Here is a 16,676-nt window from a genome sequence, read left to right on the forward strand (position 1 = left end):
TTGGGCTCACCCAGATAATCCAGGATAATCTCCCTATTTTAAGATCCTTGATTTAACCCACATGGTCCCTTTTGCCATGTAAAGTATCATATTCTTGGTCCTGAGGATTAGCATCTGGACATCTGTAGGGTGTCATTATTCTGCCTATCACAGAGAACGAATAAGCCTTTTTGGCTGGAGTAGAGTAACTCCCTGGAGAAAGTAATGAAGACAGAAAACAGAAAGTGCATATTGAAGCCAAATTATGGGAGTTTTGGATGCTAGACTGTCTGAATTTTCATTCTGTAGACAAGAGGGGGCCATTGTTAAGTCTTTGCCCAGAGAAGTGGCTTGTTAGCAGTGTGAAGAAAGATGATCTGATTGTGGTGCACTGGTGGCTTAGAAGGAAGAACAGACACCTTTCAAGATGTGATTAGAGTAATCCAGGCCCAAAGGACAAAGGTCCAAAACAAGAGTGACAGGAAGGCGTGGTGTGAAAAGTTCTGTTGCAGTAAGAGTCTACAGGAGATGCTAACCAAGTGGACATGAAAAGAAGGGGGAGACAGGCGCCTGGGTGGCTCAGTCAGTTAAGTGTCTGACTTTGGCTCTGGTCATGATCTCGTGGTTTGTGAGTTTGAGCCCTGTGTTGGGCTCTGTGCTGATAGCTCAGAACCTGGAGCCTGCTTCAGATTCTGTGTCTTCCCCTCTCTCTGCCCCTCCTCTCTCTCTCTCTCTCTCTCTCTCTCTCTCTCTGTCTGTCTGTCTCTCTCTCTCTCGTAAATAAACATTAAAAAAAAGGCAGGGAAGAATCTGAGGGTGGTCCAAGTTTTTAATGTGAATGACTGATAGATTAATTGTATGATCTAGAAAATCAGGAGAGCAAGTCAGTTTCACAGGAAGATGTGAAATTGGGAGGATAGTTGTAGAATCCTGGAATAGAAACAAATAGAATCTTATCAGCTCTACGATACCACTGACTGTAAAACATCAATATTTTGTGTACCACTAAGGAAAAAATGCTGTCAATTAAAATATGATGCATTTTCTTAAAAGTATAATTTTGACTTTATTGAAAGAGCAGCTTTAGACTTACACATAGACTTTTTTGACATCTTTTAATTTACATATAACAAATTGCATATATTTATCTTTTAAAATTGCATATATTTAAAGTGTGCAGTTTGCTAAGTTTTAACATGCACGCACCTGTGAAACCATCACCACAATCAAGGTAGTGAACAAACATATGTATAGCTCAAAATTTTCCTCATACCCCTTCCGGATCCTCCCCTCTGCCCCTTTGCTCCCTCTCTCTCTTCCATTCCCAAGCAGCTATTAATTTACTTTTCTGTCATATAGATTAGTTTACACTCTCTAGCATTTTAGTAAGTGGAGTCATACCATATGCATTCTTTTGGGTCTGGCTTCTTTCATTCAGCATAATTATTTTGATGTTCCTCCACGTTCTAGTGTGTTTCAGTAGTTCATTCCTTTTTACTTCTGATAGATTCCATTATGTAGATATACCACGATTTGTTTATGCATTGACCTACGAATGATCATTCAGTTTATTTACAGCTTTTGGTTTGAAATAAAGCTTCTATGAATACATTTTTTAAGTTATAGATCACCCTGGGCATAAAAAGGGAAAGTGCAAGTGAAACGAATTGGTTAGTATTCTTAAAAGTTCTTCACCTTTAGAGTTCAACCTTTGGGCCACTTTTTGATTCAGCCATTAATGTCTGGTTTTTTTCCACACAGTATCTCCTCTGTGCCATTTAGAGTAGTAATTGTTTCGGGGCGCTCAGGCGGCTAAGCAGCCTACTGCGGCTCAGGTCATGACCTCACGGTTTGTGAGTTCGATCCCCACATTGGGCTCTGAGCAGCTGTCAGTGTGGAACCTGCTTGAGATTCTCTCTTTCTTCCCCTCACTCTCTGCCCCTCCCCCACTTATGCATTCTCTCAGGATGGATAAATAAACTTAAAGAAAAAAGAGTGGTAATTTTTTTAAAAACCTATAAAAGAACTAAAAGGCATTAATGCTGGGCCCTTAACCCTGCTCTGTAATTATGTAGAGCTAGCTTAACCTGGGCCTTCCTTTGGGAGGGTTGCTAAACATGCCTGAGTCACCACCTCTCTCACTCCTTCTCCATTAGGTTTCAAAAGAGTGGTGCACTATTTTTTAAAGCCCTGCGGATTTTTTTTTCCAAATCCCTGACACCCATTCTTCTAGTTTTGAAGCTGGTGCTTTTGATATTTATGCATTCGTAGGCAATGTCAAGTACATCTTGACTGCTGCTGGGCCAACAGTAATCGTAGGATCATCCGTTGTAAAACACATCTCAATTTCAGAATGTTAAATGTGGAAAACTGTGTAACTTTAAGTAGGATTGTTCAACCAGTTCATTTGATGGTTAAGGCCCTGGCAGATTTAGATCTATGCCCAGTGTCACATGATAAATAAGCGGTTGCAGAGACCAGAACAAAGTGCATATGATCCAATTGTTCTCTGATTTCAGTGGGATAGTTTTTGCAGGAGGGTTTTGTTTGTTTGTTTCACTGGACTATAGCAGTGGAAGCTTAAAAGAAGTCTGGCTAGGGACGTCTGGGTGGCTCAGTCGGTTAAGTGTCTGACTCTTAATTTCAGAGTCATGAGATCAAGCCCCACATTGGTCTCTGCATTGGGCGTGGAACCCGCTTAAGATTCTGTCTCTCTCCCTCTCCCTCTGCCCCTACTGGCACAGTGCCTGTGCTCTCCCATGCTCTCTCTCTCTTTCTCTCAAAAAAAAAAAAAAAAAAAAAAAAAAAAATCTGGCTAATGAGAGAGTTATGTTGTATATGGAAAAGACACCCAAGTAGAAAACCACAAACTTGAATGTGGTGAGCAGTTGAATTAATAAGAGAAGGGAGCAACATTCTAATAGCCCTTTAGTGGCTCACTTTCACCCAGTCTCTTCCCATGCCAACCCATTCTTCATTCTTACCTTTTGAATTACTTTCTATAAAAAAACAGCACTTGTCAGATCATTCCTTTACTTTAAAAATTTGTGGTGGGGGGGGGGTGCCTGGGTGGCTTAGTCAGTTGAGCATCCAACTCTTGATTTTGGCTCAGGTTATGATTTCATGGTCCGTGAGTTTGAGCCCTGAGTGCACCGTGCTGACAGTGCAGAGCCTGCTTGGTATTCTCTCACCCCCTCTCCTTCTGCCCCTACCCCCTCATGTTCTCTCTCTCTCAAATATAAACATTTTTTAAATAAAAAAAATAATAATAAAAATAAAAATGTGTGGTGGCTCCCCGTCTCCGACAGAATAAAGCCCAACGTCCTTGGCAAGACTCGTAGGGAAGGCCCTGCCCAAGTGTCCCTGTCTTGCCTTTATTTCCTTCCTCTCCCCATAACACATCAACCCTTCACCAACATACCACCTACCTTCTTATCTTTGTGCCTTTGTCTATGCTGCCCTTTTCTCTGGAATAATCCTTCCCCACCCACACCCATCTATGGTCTTTTTCTTCAGGGCTCAAATGCAACACCTTTTTCACAGTTTCCCCTCAACTCTCCACTTCTCTTACCTGATGATTATTTCCTCTTGTGTTTTTAATTTTTTTATAATGTTTATTTATTTTTGAGAGAAAGAGAAAGAGAGAGTGAGCAGGGGAGGAGCAGAGAGAGATGGAGACACAGAATCCAAAGCAGGCTCTGGGCTCTGTGCTGGCATTACAGAGCCCAACATGGGGCTCGAACTCACGAGCTGCAAGATCATGACCTGAACCAAAGTCGGATGTTCAACCGACTAAGCCACCCAGGTGCCTCCCTCTTGTGTTTTTAAACCTATTTAATCCTTCTGTTATAACACTTAACAAGTGGTGTTATCTCTATGCGGGTGTCTCACTGAGCTGTGATCTTCTTGAAGGAAGGATCACATCTTGTTTATCTTTGTGTTGCTGCTGTCTAGACCTGTGCCTGACAAATAGTAGGCATACAGCAAATATTAATTGCCTTGAAAGATCTGATTGAGGTTAATACTGCCTAAGGAGAAACACAATCAGCTAAGTAAGCACCTTGCTATTTCCTAAATGCAATATTATCTTTCAAGAGGAGAGATGAAAAATCCTCTGCAGGAAAGACGGGATTGAGTAAAAATTTCATTTTGAGTGAAAGTTTAGGAGTGAGGTGGTATAAAAGAGTGGGTTGGAAGGAGAATGGACTAGAGGTATAACGAGATAGGGAGCATGACTAAGGAAACAAAAAGGAAATGGGACTAGGGGCTGCTGGGTGGCTCAGTCAGTTAAGCATCAGACTCTTGATTTCAGCTTAGTTCTTGATCTCAGGGTTGTGAGTTCAAGCCCATGTTGGGCTCTGCACTGGAAGTGAAGCCTACTTAAAAAAAAAAAAAAAAAAGAAAAAGAAATGGGACTATGGGACTAGAAAGAGAACAGAAGATGAGGGAAGAAGAAAAGAGAAACATGGAGAGAGTATGTAGTCAGGATTTTAGAATCTTACTTAGATGAATTGCAGGGAGTTAATGAACAATGCTTTCTCACACGGACATTCCAGACTCTTTCCTGAATGAGCCCCATTTTGTATTCCTCACATCACTCTCTCCCTGAAAAGACACAAGTATGCTTCTTACAACGGCTTTACAATTGGTGCATTGTTTTTCACTGTTTTCTATGGAAAGCTGGAGGAGGCAGAGTAGTGTGGTAGAAAGGCTCTCTACTCCACTGGGAACCAGGACGCCTGGCACATGCCAGCTCTGGAGCCTCGAGCAAGGCACTTAGCCACCTTTGCCTCAGAATCTTCATCTGTAAAATGGGATATTAATATCTGTCCAGGATTCCTTTCTGGACCGCTTGGAAAGATCTAAATAAGTGAAAGAATGCATATGAAAACCCTTTGTAAGCTGTCCGGTTGCTCTGTGGAGGGAGGTGATATTACCTTTTCTTTGAATTATTCGTCCAATAAAGACTCCGTTGGCAGATAGCAGAGCCCTGTCTCCTGTCAATAAGTCCAGTTCGTGGAATAAAATAACAGTGTCTCTTTCTTATTTGTAGTATTCTGAAGTCCTGGGAAGCTGGTCTGTTTAAATGTTCATGACCCATGAGAAGGGCATATAAGAAACCATGGCACTCCCTTTTCAAAAAGAGCTGGAGAAATACAAGAACATCGATGAAGATGAGCTTCTTGGCAAACTCTCAGAAGAGGAACTGAAACAGTTGGAAAATGTTCTTGATGACCTAGATCCCAAGGTTAGTGACCTGGAACTGAAGCAGCGTGGGTCATGATAGTATGGGATAAATGGTGTGGCTTGGTCATTAAACAATGGTAGAGAGATCCCTTAGCTCCAAATGCAAATTCTGGGGTCTTCCCCTGATTGGTTCTGGGTGATTCACTCTGACAAATTCATAAAGAACCTCAGTAGCCACATCTGTATAATACGGCAAACGTATTTCTCAAAAACCAATTTAATGTAAATAGTAAAAAATATTTTCCATTTCTTAAGAAAGGAACAGTCTGACTTAGGGAGGAAGAAAAGAAAGAGGGAAAGGGAACAAATCTTACCAAAGTTCTATTGTGAGGTCATACAGTCTACTGGGCACAGAAGCCATTGGAGTAAATTATATTATTCTCATTCAGGAGCGCCTGGGTGGCTCAGTCAGTTGAGTGTCTGACTTGATTTCGGCTCAGGTCATGATCCCACGGTCATGGGATCGAGCCCTGTGTCAGGCTCCATGCTGAGTGTGGAGCCTGCTTGGGATATTCTCTCTCTCTCTCTCTCTCTCTCTCTCTCTCTCTTTCTCATTCTCTGCCCCCTGCCCCTCCCTTTGCCCCTCCCCCACTTGTGCATGCTTTCTCTCTCTCTCTCAAATAAATAAAATTTAAAAAATTAAAAATTAAAAAAATTAAAAAATTTTATTCCCATTTCATATATGAGGGGGACAAACTAGGAGAGGTAATTTATATAAGATCCCATATTAGTAAACACCAGAGGTGGTATTTAAACCAAGTCTTTACCCCCAAATACAGATCTGGTTTATATCTTATTTTTAAAAACTGCATAAATAACTTGAAACCTTTGGTGATCTTACAGCAATGGATAGATTTGAGTTATTGTAACAACAATATCATGTAAATTTAAGTGGAGCTTCTAATATTTTTATCAGCTCTTGAAATGCTAAGTAGCTTGTTACAGTGTTTGTTTAGCAAACACTTTCTTCAGCCCTGATAGTGTTATCTTAAACTTAGAATCAGAGGCATCCAAAATAGTGGTTTTTACTATAAATAAAAATGTCCCTAAAAATTATTTATATGATATTTTGATAGGCCAGACATTGGATATTTTATTTACTTAAAAATTTTTTTTTAGTTTTGAAACTTAAGGAATCCCTAAGCTTCATCAAGCAAGTATCAGCATCTACCCTATTTGCTCACGTGCTTGGATGTTTTCCTAGGAGAGAGGCTAGAGAAAGGAGAGGATAGCCATGTTGGCTCCTCATTTGTCTCCATATGCCTGCCTAGGAGCACATTGGGTACAGAGCTGGCCAAACCTAAGTGTGATCTGTGAGGAAGGAGGCCACAAAGGGTGGCTGGACTTTTGCCACCACATTCTAGAAAGCAGCTACAGAAGACTCAGAGGCTGCTCGAGCCGTTTATGTTCTGCCTGCACTCACTGGGAGCCTTCCTCTCAGCACAGGATGTTAGAGCAAGTAGGGCCTCAGAGACATGCCAGAGACCTCGGTCCTCAGTTCACGTATACGTCTCTGCACAGGTGCCCTGCCTCCCCAGTATCAGCAGGGCTGGGGTGGGGGGCGGGTAACAGAGCATCAGTAGGGCAAACACCTTCCTTCCTGCTCACACCTCTGTGTCATCAGAGCGCCCTGCTACCGGCTGGATTGCGACAGAAAGACCAGACACAGAAAGCAGCCACTGGCCCATTTGATCGTGAGCACCTCCTTATGTACCTGGAGAAGGAGGCTTTGGAACAGAAAGACAGGGAAGACTTTGTGCCCTTTACTGGAGAAAAGAAAGGTAAGGACCACAGGTACCACATCCTGGGACAAAGGGACTCCGGATACCTTGTCACAGGGGGTCCAGCAAGGGAACTGACCTGGAAGTGGGAAGGAAGCCCAAGAACTGGATTCTTTATTAAAAGAATCATGGCTGGTAGAGATATGTCAGTGTATATTTGTCCAATCCTGTAGAATGTGCACCGCCATGAGCGAACCCTAATGTAATATACGGACTTTGGGTGATAATGATGTCAATGTAGGTTCTTCAGTTATAACAAACGTACCACTCTGCTGCAGGATGTCGATGGGGGAGGGTTTGTAAGTGTGGGACAAGGAGTATATTGGAACTCTCTGTACTGTGCTCTGTGAACCTGAAACTCCTCCAAAAAAATGATGTTTACTCAGCAAAAAAAATACGGCAGAATATATAGGCTAAATAAATGAATACTTAGAGTGTGATGGTACTCAAGTTAGTTCTATGAAAAATATCTTGAACCCCAAAGAAAAAGCTTTGGCAGTATGAGGTAGTGTCGTGCCTCAAAGGTTTATAGGCATTAGTGTGTTTCTCTTAGCCCAGTGCTTGACCAGCTGCAGACGTCCCCTCAAGGCCTTTCTACTCCATGTCTAGGATAGTGGTGGCACCAGACCCCTAACCTGAGATGCTACCGTTAGAGACCAGTGCAGTCAACCATTCCCTCAGCCAGGATTTCCCAGACACCAGGTGCTGGGGCCACAGTGAATAAGACCCTACCTTGCCCTCCAGGAGCTTGTGGTCTAGTGAGAAAAGCATTGTGATCGTCCTGGTGAGGCTCTGAGGAGCAAAGGGATGTTTCTCCAAGACAAGGAAAACCCATCCTCCTTAGCTCTTAACCCTGGGCTCCCGTTTGGAGGAAAAATGGGTCCCAATAGCCTGTGCAGTTTCCACAGCTGCAGACAGTGACTTGGGCCCAAGGATACTAATGGAATCATTGGTAACCTCATGGCAACTACAGTCTTTTTAAAATGCAAATCAGATCATGTCACTCCCCTGCTTCAAGTCTCAAATCCTTACTGTGGTCCTCAGAGCCCTGGGAGAGCTCACCTTGCCCACCTCTCTAATCTCATTTCCCCTTCTCTTGCTAAGTCTTAGCCCCATTGTCGTTGTTCATTTCCCCAAATCTGCCAAGTTCCTTTCCCATCCCAGGGTCTTCTCATGGCCCCTTCCTTCTGACCCACATTCCCATTTGTCACATTCTAAACATCTCAGCTTAAATGTCAGGTCCTTGGGCTTTCCCTGACCTTCCCTTCTTTCTGCCATGACACTCATTTATTGCTTTCACGGCACTATCTCAGTGTTGTTCATCATTTTGTCTATTTACTTTGGGTTTGTGTGTTTCCCACATTGAGATCCCACAAGAGATCCCTACAGTGAGACTGTGTCTCTCTTGCATCCCAGCATAGAAACTGGCACTGGGGAGGCACTTGATAAACAGAGGTTCGAATGAATGCCACCTCAGAGCTGCTGTTCGGGGTCCTGGGGGACAGGAGCATAGCTCCTCAGTTGGCATGAGTCAGAGCAACATCTGGCAGTCCTCTGAATTGTGCACATTTGATGCATCAGGCACCACTGATAACGTCAATTTACTAAGAAAGTGAAGTTGGACAGTGACAAATTGGGCAAATAACTAAGGAATACCATAGAAATATGGAGCTGTTTCTAAGGCAGTGTAACTGCTGTTGGATCGATTTCATTGTGAAAGAACAATTACAATGTCAAATCTTCAATAAAATCCCAATTAACATCCAATATTAGGATAGTGACAGAATAATAAGAGGAAAGTTGTGGTTGCTTCTTCTCAGAGTACAGGTCTGGGGGAGCAGCAATGGTAAAGTATCTCTCAATCCAGATTAATTTCCAGATGTTTCACATGGGAGTTAGGAGTCCAGGAGCAGTCTGAGTAGTAAATGGTAATACAGAAGGGGCACACAAATTGCATAGTGCTTAGGAGAAGGTTGACAAGCAACACAGTTGGACAAAATGAGCAGAGAGCAAGTTTTCCAAACAGAGCGGAGGGATCAGAGCAGAATCTGCAGCGCCCCTGGAAGGACCAGCAGATGACCTGGTCCCAGCTAACCAACTGGGAGTGGTGGGAGGCAATCATGAAAGCCTCAGAAGAGGGGCTGTACAACTTCAGTTCTGAATACCGTGTGCCCTGGGCCCTGAGGTTCCTGGGCCACATTTAACTTTCTGTGATGGTTTTATTCACTTAGAACATGATGTGTGATTGCCCCACCCTAAAAATGGATATGCACCAGCAGTTGTCCTAAATTTTGACAACTGGGGGCGACCTGTGTACCTGGTGTTTTGGGTAATCCTAAAAACTACCAGGAAGGAGAAATGTAGAAGCCTATTTGACTCTGGAATCAAGATCATCTGAGCCGCAAGGAAAATGCTTTGGGCTGCAGACACTATGAAAAATAAGTCTGGGATGAACCCTAGCATCTGAGATGTTATTGATTCGTTATTTTCTTTTTCATTTTCTATCTTCTAGTCATTCTTCTTGTATTTTTCATCATTCTCCAGTGTATTTTCCTTCTTTCTGGGAAATGTGGCAGTTTATGTGATGCTGAGGCAGGAAGCAGGTTGATGGTCAATGGTAGAGACCTTGACCCCAGATTGACCACAAGCAGTGGTGTCTCTCTAGGGTGCCCAGCTCTACCTAGTCCCTGTTAACATATGCAAGCATTTGAAGATCTGGTAAACTATCAGGAAGTCTGTAGCCCCTGCAACCAGGGACATCTCTTGGAGAGGATTCATGAAGGAGAGTTACTGACTTTGGGTTTGACCTTTACCTTTCCAATGGGAGTAGGGAAGAGTGGCTAGCCATGGAGACCTAGAAACAGTGTTGGTCCCCATTGGCTGAAGCTGGAGCCAGCTGTCTGTTCTACCCAAGGGGACAGAGGAGAGGGCAATTGAAGGGTGTGTCTTTAGGGAACTCCAAAGATCAAAATGGAGGAGAACAATGTCAAAGATCATGCCAAGAAGTAAGAGCAGCTCCAAAAAAGAAACCACAAATCAAAAGCTGGAAGGAATTGGAAAAAAGTGCAAGTAGGTCTGGAGTATTGCTATGGCAGATCTGGAATGTCCTGGGTTTCCCTTTATGAGTCATTGCCCATGTGGGATGTGGGTGCGTTGACCTGGCTGAGTGTTAGGAGCAGGTAACATGCGATTCTCCCACTGATGTGATCATCAGTCCAGAGGTTGAGGCTGGTGAGGTAGGGCATAGATATCGACATATTCAGAAGTAAGTCAGGGTCAAAGTAAATGGAATCTGGCTGACAGAATGAAGCAGGAGTTGCTGGCAGAGTATGTGCATATGGGAAGCACAGAGTACCTTGCTGTTCACAGACCACCATAATTCTAAAAATGTCAACCCTGATTTCTCCCTTTAAATCTGACTTCCTTTGGTATGTTCTAGAGAGGTGGCTGTGTCCCCAGGTCACTACACTAGTCCAAGTGACCCTAGATACAGCATCAACATAGTAGTCAACAATATCAGTCTAGGGGGAAAAACTCTGGAAGAGCACCAGTTTGTCCCTCAGGAACCTCCAATTTGCAAGGTCCAAAGCAAGAACACAAATAGAAGTCCATGTGCCATTTTTTATATTTAAAAGCTAACCAACTGTTGGGGCGCCTGGGTGGCTCAGTTGATTAAGTGTCTGACTTCAGCTCAGGTCATGATTTTGCAGTTTGTGGGTTCGAGCCCCACATCAGGTTCTGTGCTGACAGCTCAGAGCCTGGAGCCTGCTTCAGATTCTGTGTCTCTGTCTCTGCCCTTCCCATGCTCAAGCTCTGTCTGTCTCTCAATAATAAATAAACGTTAAAAATTTTTTTGAAAAAAAGCTAACAAACTATTAAAATATGTTTTATACTGTGGGGTACCTGGGTCTTTCAGTTGGTTAGGCATCCAGCTCTTGATTTCAGCACAGGTTATGATCTCACAGTTCATGAGATTGGGCTCCTCTCTGACAGTGGAGAGCCTGTTTGGGATTCTCTTTCTCCCTCTCTCTCTGCCCTTGCCTGTTTTCATGCTCTTTCTCTCTCTCTAAAATAAACAAACTTAAAAAAAATATATATGTTTGGGTCACCGGGTGGCTCAGTTAGTTAAGCATCTGACTACTGATTTCAGTTCAGGTCGTGATCTCATGGTTCATGGGATTGAGCCCTGTGTCAGGCTCTATGCTGATAGCGCAGAGCCTGCTTGGATTTTCTCTCTCCCTGTGTCTTCCCCTCCCCTGTTCATGTATGCTCTCTTTCTCTCTCTCAAACTAAATAAATAAATAATACACACACACACACACACACACACACACACACACACACACACACACTGCTACAAATACACCTAGAAAGCCAGGATTCTTGGACTTCTAAAAGTTTCATGCAAGCATATGAGTCTGTCTTACACTGCTGGGCTTCAGCACACATATTTGACACCCAGCCTACATACCCAAGCTTCATCTATACTCACCCACAAATAGCCTCCTCTTGGCCTAGAGTGACACGGGGAAGGGATTCATGCAGGCCTTGGAAGCAGGTTTAGGTGTCTTTGGGCAGAGAATTCCAGGGTTCTAGATGCATGGAGCATGGTCTAGCAGGTGGCCTGGATTCTGGATGGTAATGTCCCTTTGACCCCATGACTCCTTCCTCGATATGGGGAGGAGGGAGATTGCAGGAGAGGAAGACCAGAGTGGGGCCCTCTAAAGTGTGGGGCCTGTGGCAGGACCTCTCTTGTCCAGGTATAAGGGCAATGGTGGCGATCAATGGTAGAGAGGTAAAAACTACCGTTTCCCTGTCTGTTTAAAGACTGTTGTCTCCTCACATCTTTGTGTTGCAAAACACAGGATTCCTCCTCTGACATTCCTTCCCTCTGATAGTGGATTAATGCTACTGCCATCCCAGCAATTAAGGAATCCCAATTGGGCATGCAACTTTTAGTGGCCAGAGCTGCATTGTCTGGTCAGTCCTTTTACCCTACCCTGGTCAGCAACACACAATGGTTATTGTTTTTCTTCTGATTTAAAGGGAGAGTCTTCATCCCCAAAGAAAAGCCCGTAGAAACTCGTAAAGAAGAAAAAGTGACCCTTGACCCAGAACTAGAAGAAGCTTTGGCCAGCGCCTCTGACACCGAACTCTATGATCTTGCAGGTTAGTCCTCAACTCTGGGAACCTTGCCTGTCTGGCTCTGTGACCTCCAGGCACTCACCGGCACCCCAGCAGCAGCCTTTGAGCTTCTCTGTAACTACTGATAAGGATTGCAATACCAGGTTGTCTTCTGTTATTATGTGGCTGTAAGACTCAATGCAAGTGACTTAACCTCTCTGAGCAAACCTTACTTTGCTGTATGTGTCTCAGCTATAAAATTTAGAGTCCTATCTCAGATGTAAACTGTCCCAATAATACCTATGTTACAAAATTCAAGAGTTTGAGAAACCAAAGGGAATAAATCTAAAGGAGCACTGAGAATTTAAACAACAAAATAATAGCCCTCACTCTTTCTAAGGAGCTTTCATATTTGCATTTTATCACATTTTATCCTCATAAAATATTCATGAAGCTCTTGCCCTTCCCCACAGTCACCATTCCATTCTGATTGCCACTAAGAGGTTTGTTAGCCCCACAATGGAGCAGGAGTTATTTACCATTACATCCACGCAGGAAGTAAAGCCAATCAGCCCGATCTCATCTTTTTCTTGTTTTCTTAACGATAGCAACAAAATAGTAAATGTTGTTATGATTTGAATTGATTATACATGCAGATAGGCAAAACACAAATAGTATAGAAGAATGGGAAGTCAAGATGGCAGTAGATTAGGGGTCAGCTAACTGTGACCTGCCTCCTGTTTTTGTAAATAAACTATTACTGGAACATAACAACAACAACAAAAGGCTATGTACTGAAAGTAAGTTTCTGTGGCACCTGGGTGGATCAGTCGGTTTAGCACCTGACTCTTGATTCTGGCTCATGGTCGTAATGTCACGTTTCGTGGAATTGAGCCCCTCATCCTGCTGTGTGCTAACAGCACAGAGCCTGCTTGGGATTCTCTGTCTCCCTGTCTCTCTGCCCCTCCCCCAATCACTTTCTCTCTCTTTCTTTCTCTCTCTCTCTCTCTCTCTCAAAAATAAATACATAAATGTTAAAAAAAAAAAGTTTCTTACCCTAATTAAGCCTCCTCCCATTTCTAATATATCCTTCAAGAAAGATTCTATGCATATACCAGCATATTTGTGCATTAATGGGATGTGTTTTTTTTCCAAGTGGGATGTAAATATGGATTATTAGGGTTATTAGGTCACCACAGGATAAAGGTGCTTTCAGAAACAGTCCACAAGCTTTGGCAAAAATTCTCACATCTTTATTCCACTGAAAGACATTTGTAATAATAATCCTCCCTCCCAGGAGAACCAGCCATGCCATCTCAGCTACATTTCCATTCCTTCTGTGATAGTCATCAATATTAAGTTCACATATTTGAACCTGTCTCAGAAATCACTGCAGGACTTAAGGCATCTGCATCATGCAGTTAAGAAGGTGCTTTGCAGTGACCTTTTTTCTTAGCCCTGTGGTTGCTGTGGAGGGATCTTGTTATGGTTACTGCTCCTCTCAAGGGTTGTCTCATGGACATGCCCAAAGGGAGAATGCATGGCTGGGTTCGAATTCCCAGGAAATGCTGAAGAAAGGAGAAAGAGAAAAACACCAACCATTTGAAAGAATCTAGATTCTGAAATTCATACAATAATAATACCAGGGGAATAATCCAGAAAGAAAACTGTGTTATTATCTCTACTCAGCCTCACTCCATCGTCAGGTGCTCCCTCAGAGCTCACGAAGCCCACCTGGGGGTGGGTGACAGCATCTTCTCTAGGGTGGATCTTTCTGGAAGATCAAAAGCAGCCCCGTGAGTGGATGGGCTGACAGCCAGTGAGGTTTAGATAACAATGAGTATCAATGGCCTGCACATGTTATGATGGCAGGTAGACAATGGCAAGGGAGCAGCAGCTGACCGCCAAGCCAGCATTTCTCAGAGCGTCTGTACCTCAGCTTGACCACCAGCTCTGCTGGTCTAGAGATTTCATCTTGTCTATGCACATAAGGGCCATCAGTTTGGGGCAGATCCACTAGCCAGATTCCCAGGAAACAGATAAAACAAAAATTGAAACTTGGCAAGGGGAGCCAAATTATAATTAGAAGTTGCTCAGTGAAAGAGAAACCCATGGGGGAGGGGAACAAAAAAAAAAAAAAAAAAAAAAAAAAAAAAAAAAAAAAAAAAGAGGTTAGAGTGGGAGAGAGCCAAAGCATAAGAGACTGTTGAGAACTGAGAACAAACTAAGGGTTGATGGGGGGTGGGAGGGAGGAGAGGGTGGGTGATGGGTACTGAGGAGGGCACCTTTTGGGATGAGCACTGGGTGTTGTATGGAAACCAATTTGACAATAAATTTCATATATAAATAAAAAAAAAAAAAAAAAAAAAAAAAAAAAAAAAAAAAAAAAAAAAAAAGAAGTTGCTCAGTGAAGGGGCGTCTGGGTGGCTCAGTAGGTTAAGCATCCAACTTCGGTTCAGGTCATGATCTCATAGTTTGTGAGTTTGAGCCCTGCATCGGGCTTTGTGTTGACAGCTCAGAGCTTAGAGCCTGCTTCGGATTCTGTGTCAACCTCTCTCTCTGCCTCTCCCCTGCTCACACTGTCTCTTTCTCTCAAAAATAAATAAACTTAAAAAAAAAAATCTAAAAAAAAAAAAAAAAAGTTGCTCAGTGCATATAGGGCCAAAGCAAGATTTATTTGGATGACCTAAGTGGCCTGTGTCTATCAAATAGGGTATCTTCTGCTCAATGTCGCTCCTCGTCAGGGAAATACACATGAAAACCACACTCAGATATCACCTCACGCCAGTCAGAGTGGCCAAAATGAACAAATCAGGAGACTATAGATGCTGGAGAGGATGTGGAGAAACGGGAACCCTCTTGCACTGTTGGTGGGAATGCAAATTGGTGCAGCCGCTCTGGAAAGCAGTGTGGAGGTTCCTCAGAAAATTAAAAATAGACCTACCCTATGACCCAGCAATAGCACTGCTAGGAATTTACCCAAGGGATACAGGAGTACTGATGCATAGGGGCACTTGTACCCCAATGTTTATAGCAGCGCTCTCAACAATAGCCAAATTATGGAAAGAGCCTAAATGTCCATCAACTGATGAATGGATAAAGAAATTGTGGTTTATATATACAATGGAGTACTACATGGCAATGAGAAAGAATGAAATATGGCCCTTTGTAGCAACATGGATGGAACTGGAAAGTGTTATGCTAAGTGAAATAAGCCATACAGAGAAAGACAGATACCATATGGTTTCACTCTTAGGTGGATCCTGAGAAACTTAACAGAAACCCATGGGGGAGGGGAAGGAAAAAAAAAAAAAAAAAAGATGTTAGAGTGGAAGAGAGCCAAAGCATAAGAGACTCTTAAAAACTGAGAACAGGGGCGCCTGGGTGGCGCAGTCGGTTGAGCGTCCGACTTCAGCCAGGTCATGATCTCGCGGTCTGTGAGTTCGAGCCCCGCGTCGGGCTCTGGGCTGGTGGCTCGGAGCCTGGAGCCTGTTTCCGATTCTGTGTCTCCCTCTCTCTCTGCCCCTCCCCCGTTCATGCTCTGTCTCTCTCTGTCCCAAAAATAAATTTAAAAAAAGTTGAAAAAAAAATTAAAAAAAAAAAAAAACTGAGAACAAACTGAGGGTTGATGGAGGGTGGGAGGGAGGGGAGGGTGGGTGATGTGTATTGAGGAGGGCACCTTTTGGGATGAGCACTGGGTGTTGTATGGAAACCAATTTGACAATAAGCTTCATATATTGAAAAAAAAAAGAAAAAAATTTTTAAAAAATTAAAAAAACAAATAGGGCGTCTTCTCCTTAGGCAGTGCCAGAAACACAGCAACAAATTCTTATTTCTTTAACAAGAATGTGTAAAGCACTTAGAACATTGTCTGATGCATGGGAAGTCATTTAATCTTTGTAACACTTGAAGAATAATTATTATCCCTATTTTACAGATGAGGAAGCTGATGTTCAGGGGCATTTAGTAACTTCCCAAGTCACACAGGTAGATTGTGATAGAACCAGGATTCTAACTCTAGGTGACTGCTCCTGAGTACCATTCTTAACCCTGGACTTGTTGGCTCTACATCTTTGCCCTTTATTGGGCTGCTGCTGGCTGCCTCCCTCCTCCTGATGTGTCGATTACGGTACAGCTGATGAGGAGCTCTGAGATGCTCCTCCACTACCTATTGACAGATGACTTGTCCTGGGATTCTTCTCCAGGTGGCCAGTCTCATCTGTACAGTTTCATCGGAAGATCGGGCAGTTGTGTTTCAGCCTGCCCAGAGCTCGTTCTCGCCCAGTGCTGTTTCTTGCGTCCTGTGCTGCCTCCTGGTGCAAGCTTCACATAATACAGGAGACTGAAAATCTCAGTATGCTTATGTGGCCTTTTATTGCTGACATCTCTTTTATTTACCACCCTAGGATGCTGTAAACTGGAGAGGAAAACTGTTGGTCCTGAGAAAGGGGTGGCTTACATTGAAAGAGGCCCATGATCTTTCTGTTATTTGCCTCTGGGAGAGTACATGCTGTAATCTATATAACGTTAGATCTTAAAATATCC

The 16,676-nt window shown here is 43.2% G+C and overlaps 1 protein-coding gene across 1 annotated transcript in view; it reads left to right on the forward strand.

The window, feature by feature from the left end:
* The window catches only part of TMOD2 (tropomodulin 2), a 54,254-nt gene that overhangs the window by 8,394 nt on the left and 29,184 nt on the right, over positions 1–16,676 (forward strand). The window contains exons 2-4 of the mRNA XM_086710690.1: positions 5,033–5,227; positions 6,851–7,007; positions 12,054–12,176. Coding sequence (XP_086566816.1) covers positions 5,102–5,227; positions 6,851–7,007; positions 12,054–12,176 — 406 coding nt within the window. The 5' untranslated portion in view covers positions 5,033–5,101. The remainder of the gene's footprint in view (positions 1–5,032; positions 5,228–6,850; positions 7,008–12,053; positions 12,177–16,676) is intronic.

The sequence above is a fragment of the Puma concolor genome, chromosome B3, assembly GCF_028749965.1.
Source record: "Puma concolor isolate L17-30 chromosome B3, mPumCon1.1.hap2, whole genome shotgun sequence".
Lineage (NCBI taxonomy): Eukaryota > Metazoa > Chordata > Mammalia > Carnivora > Felidae > Puma > Puma concolor.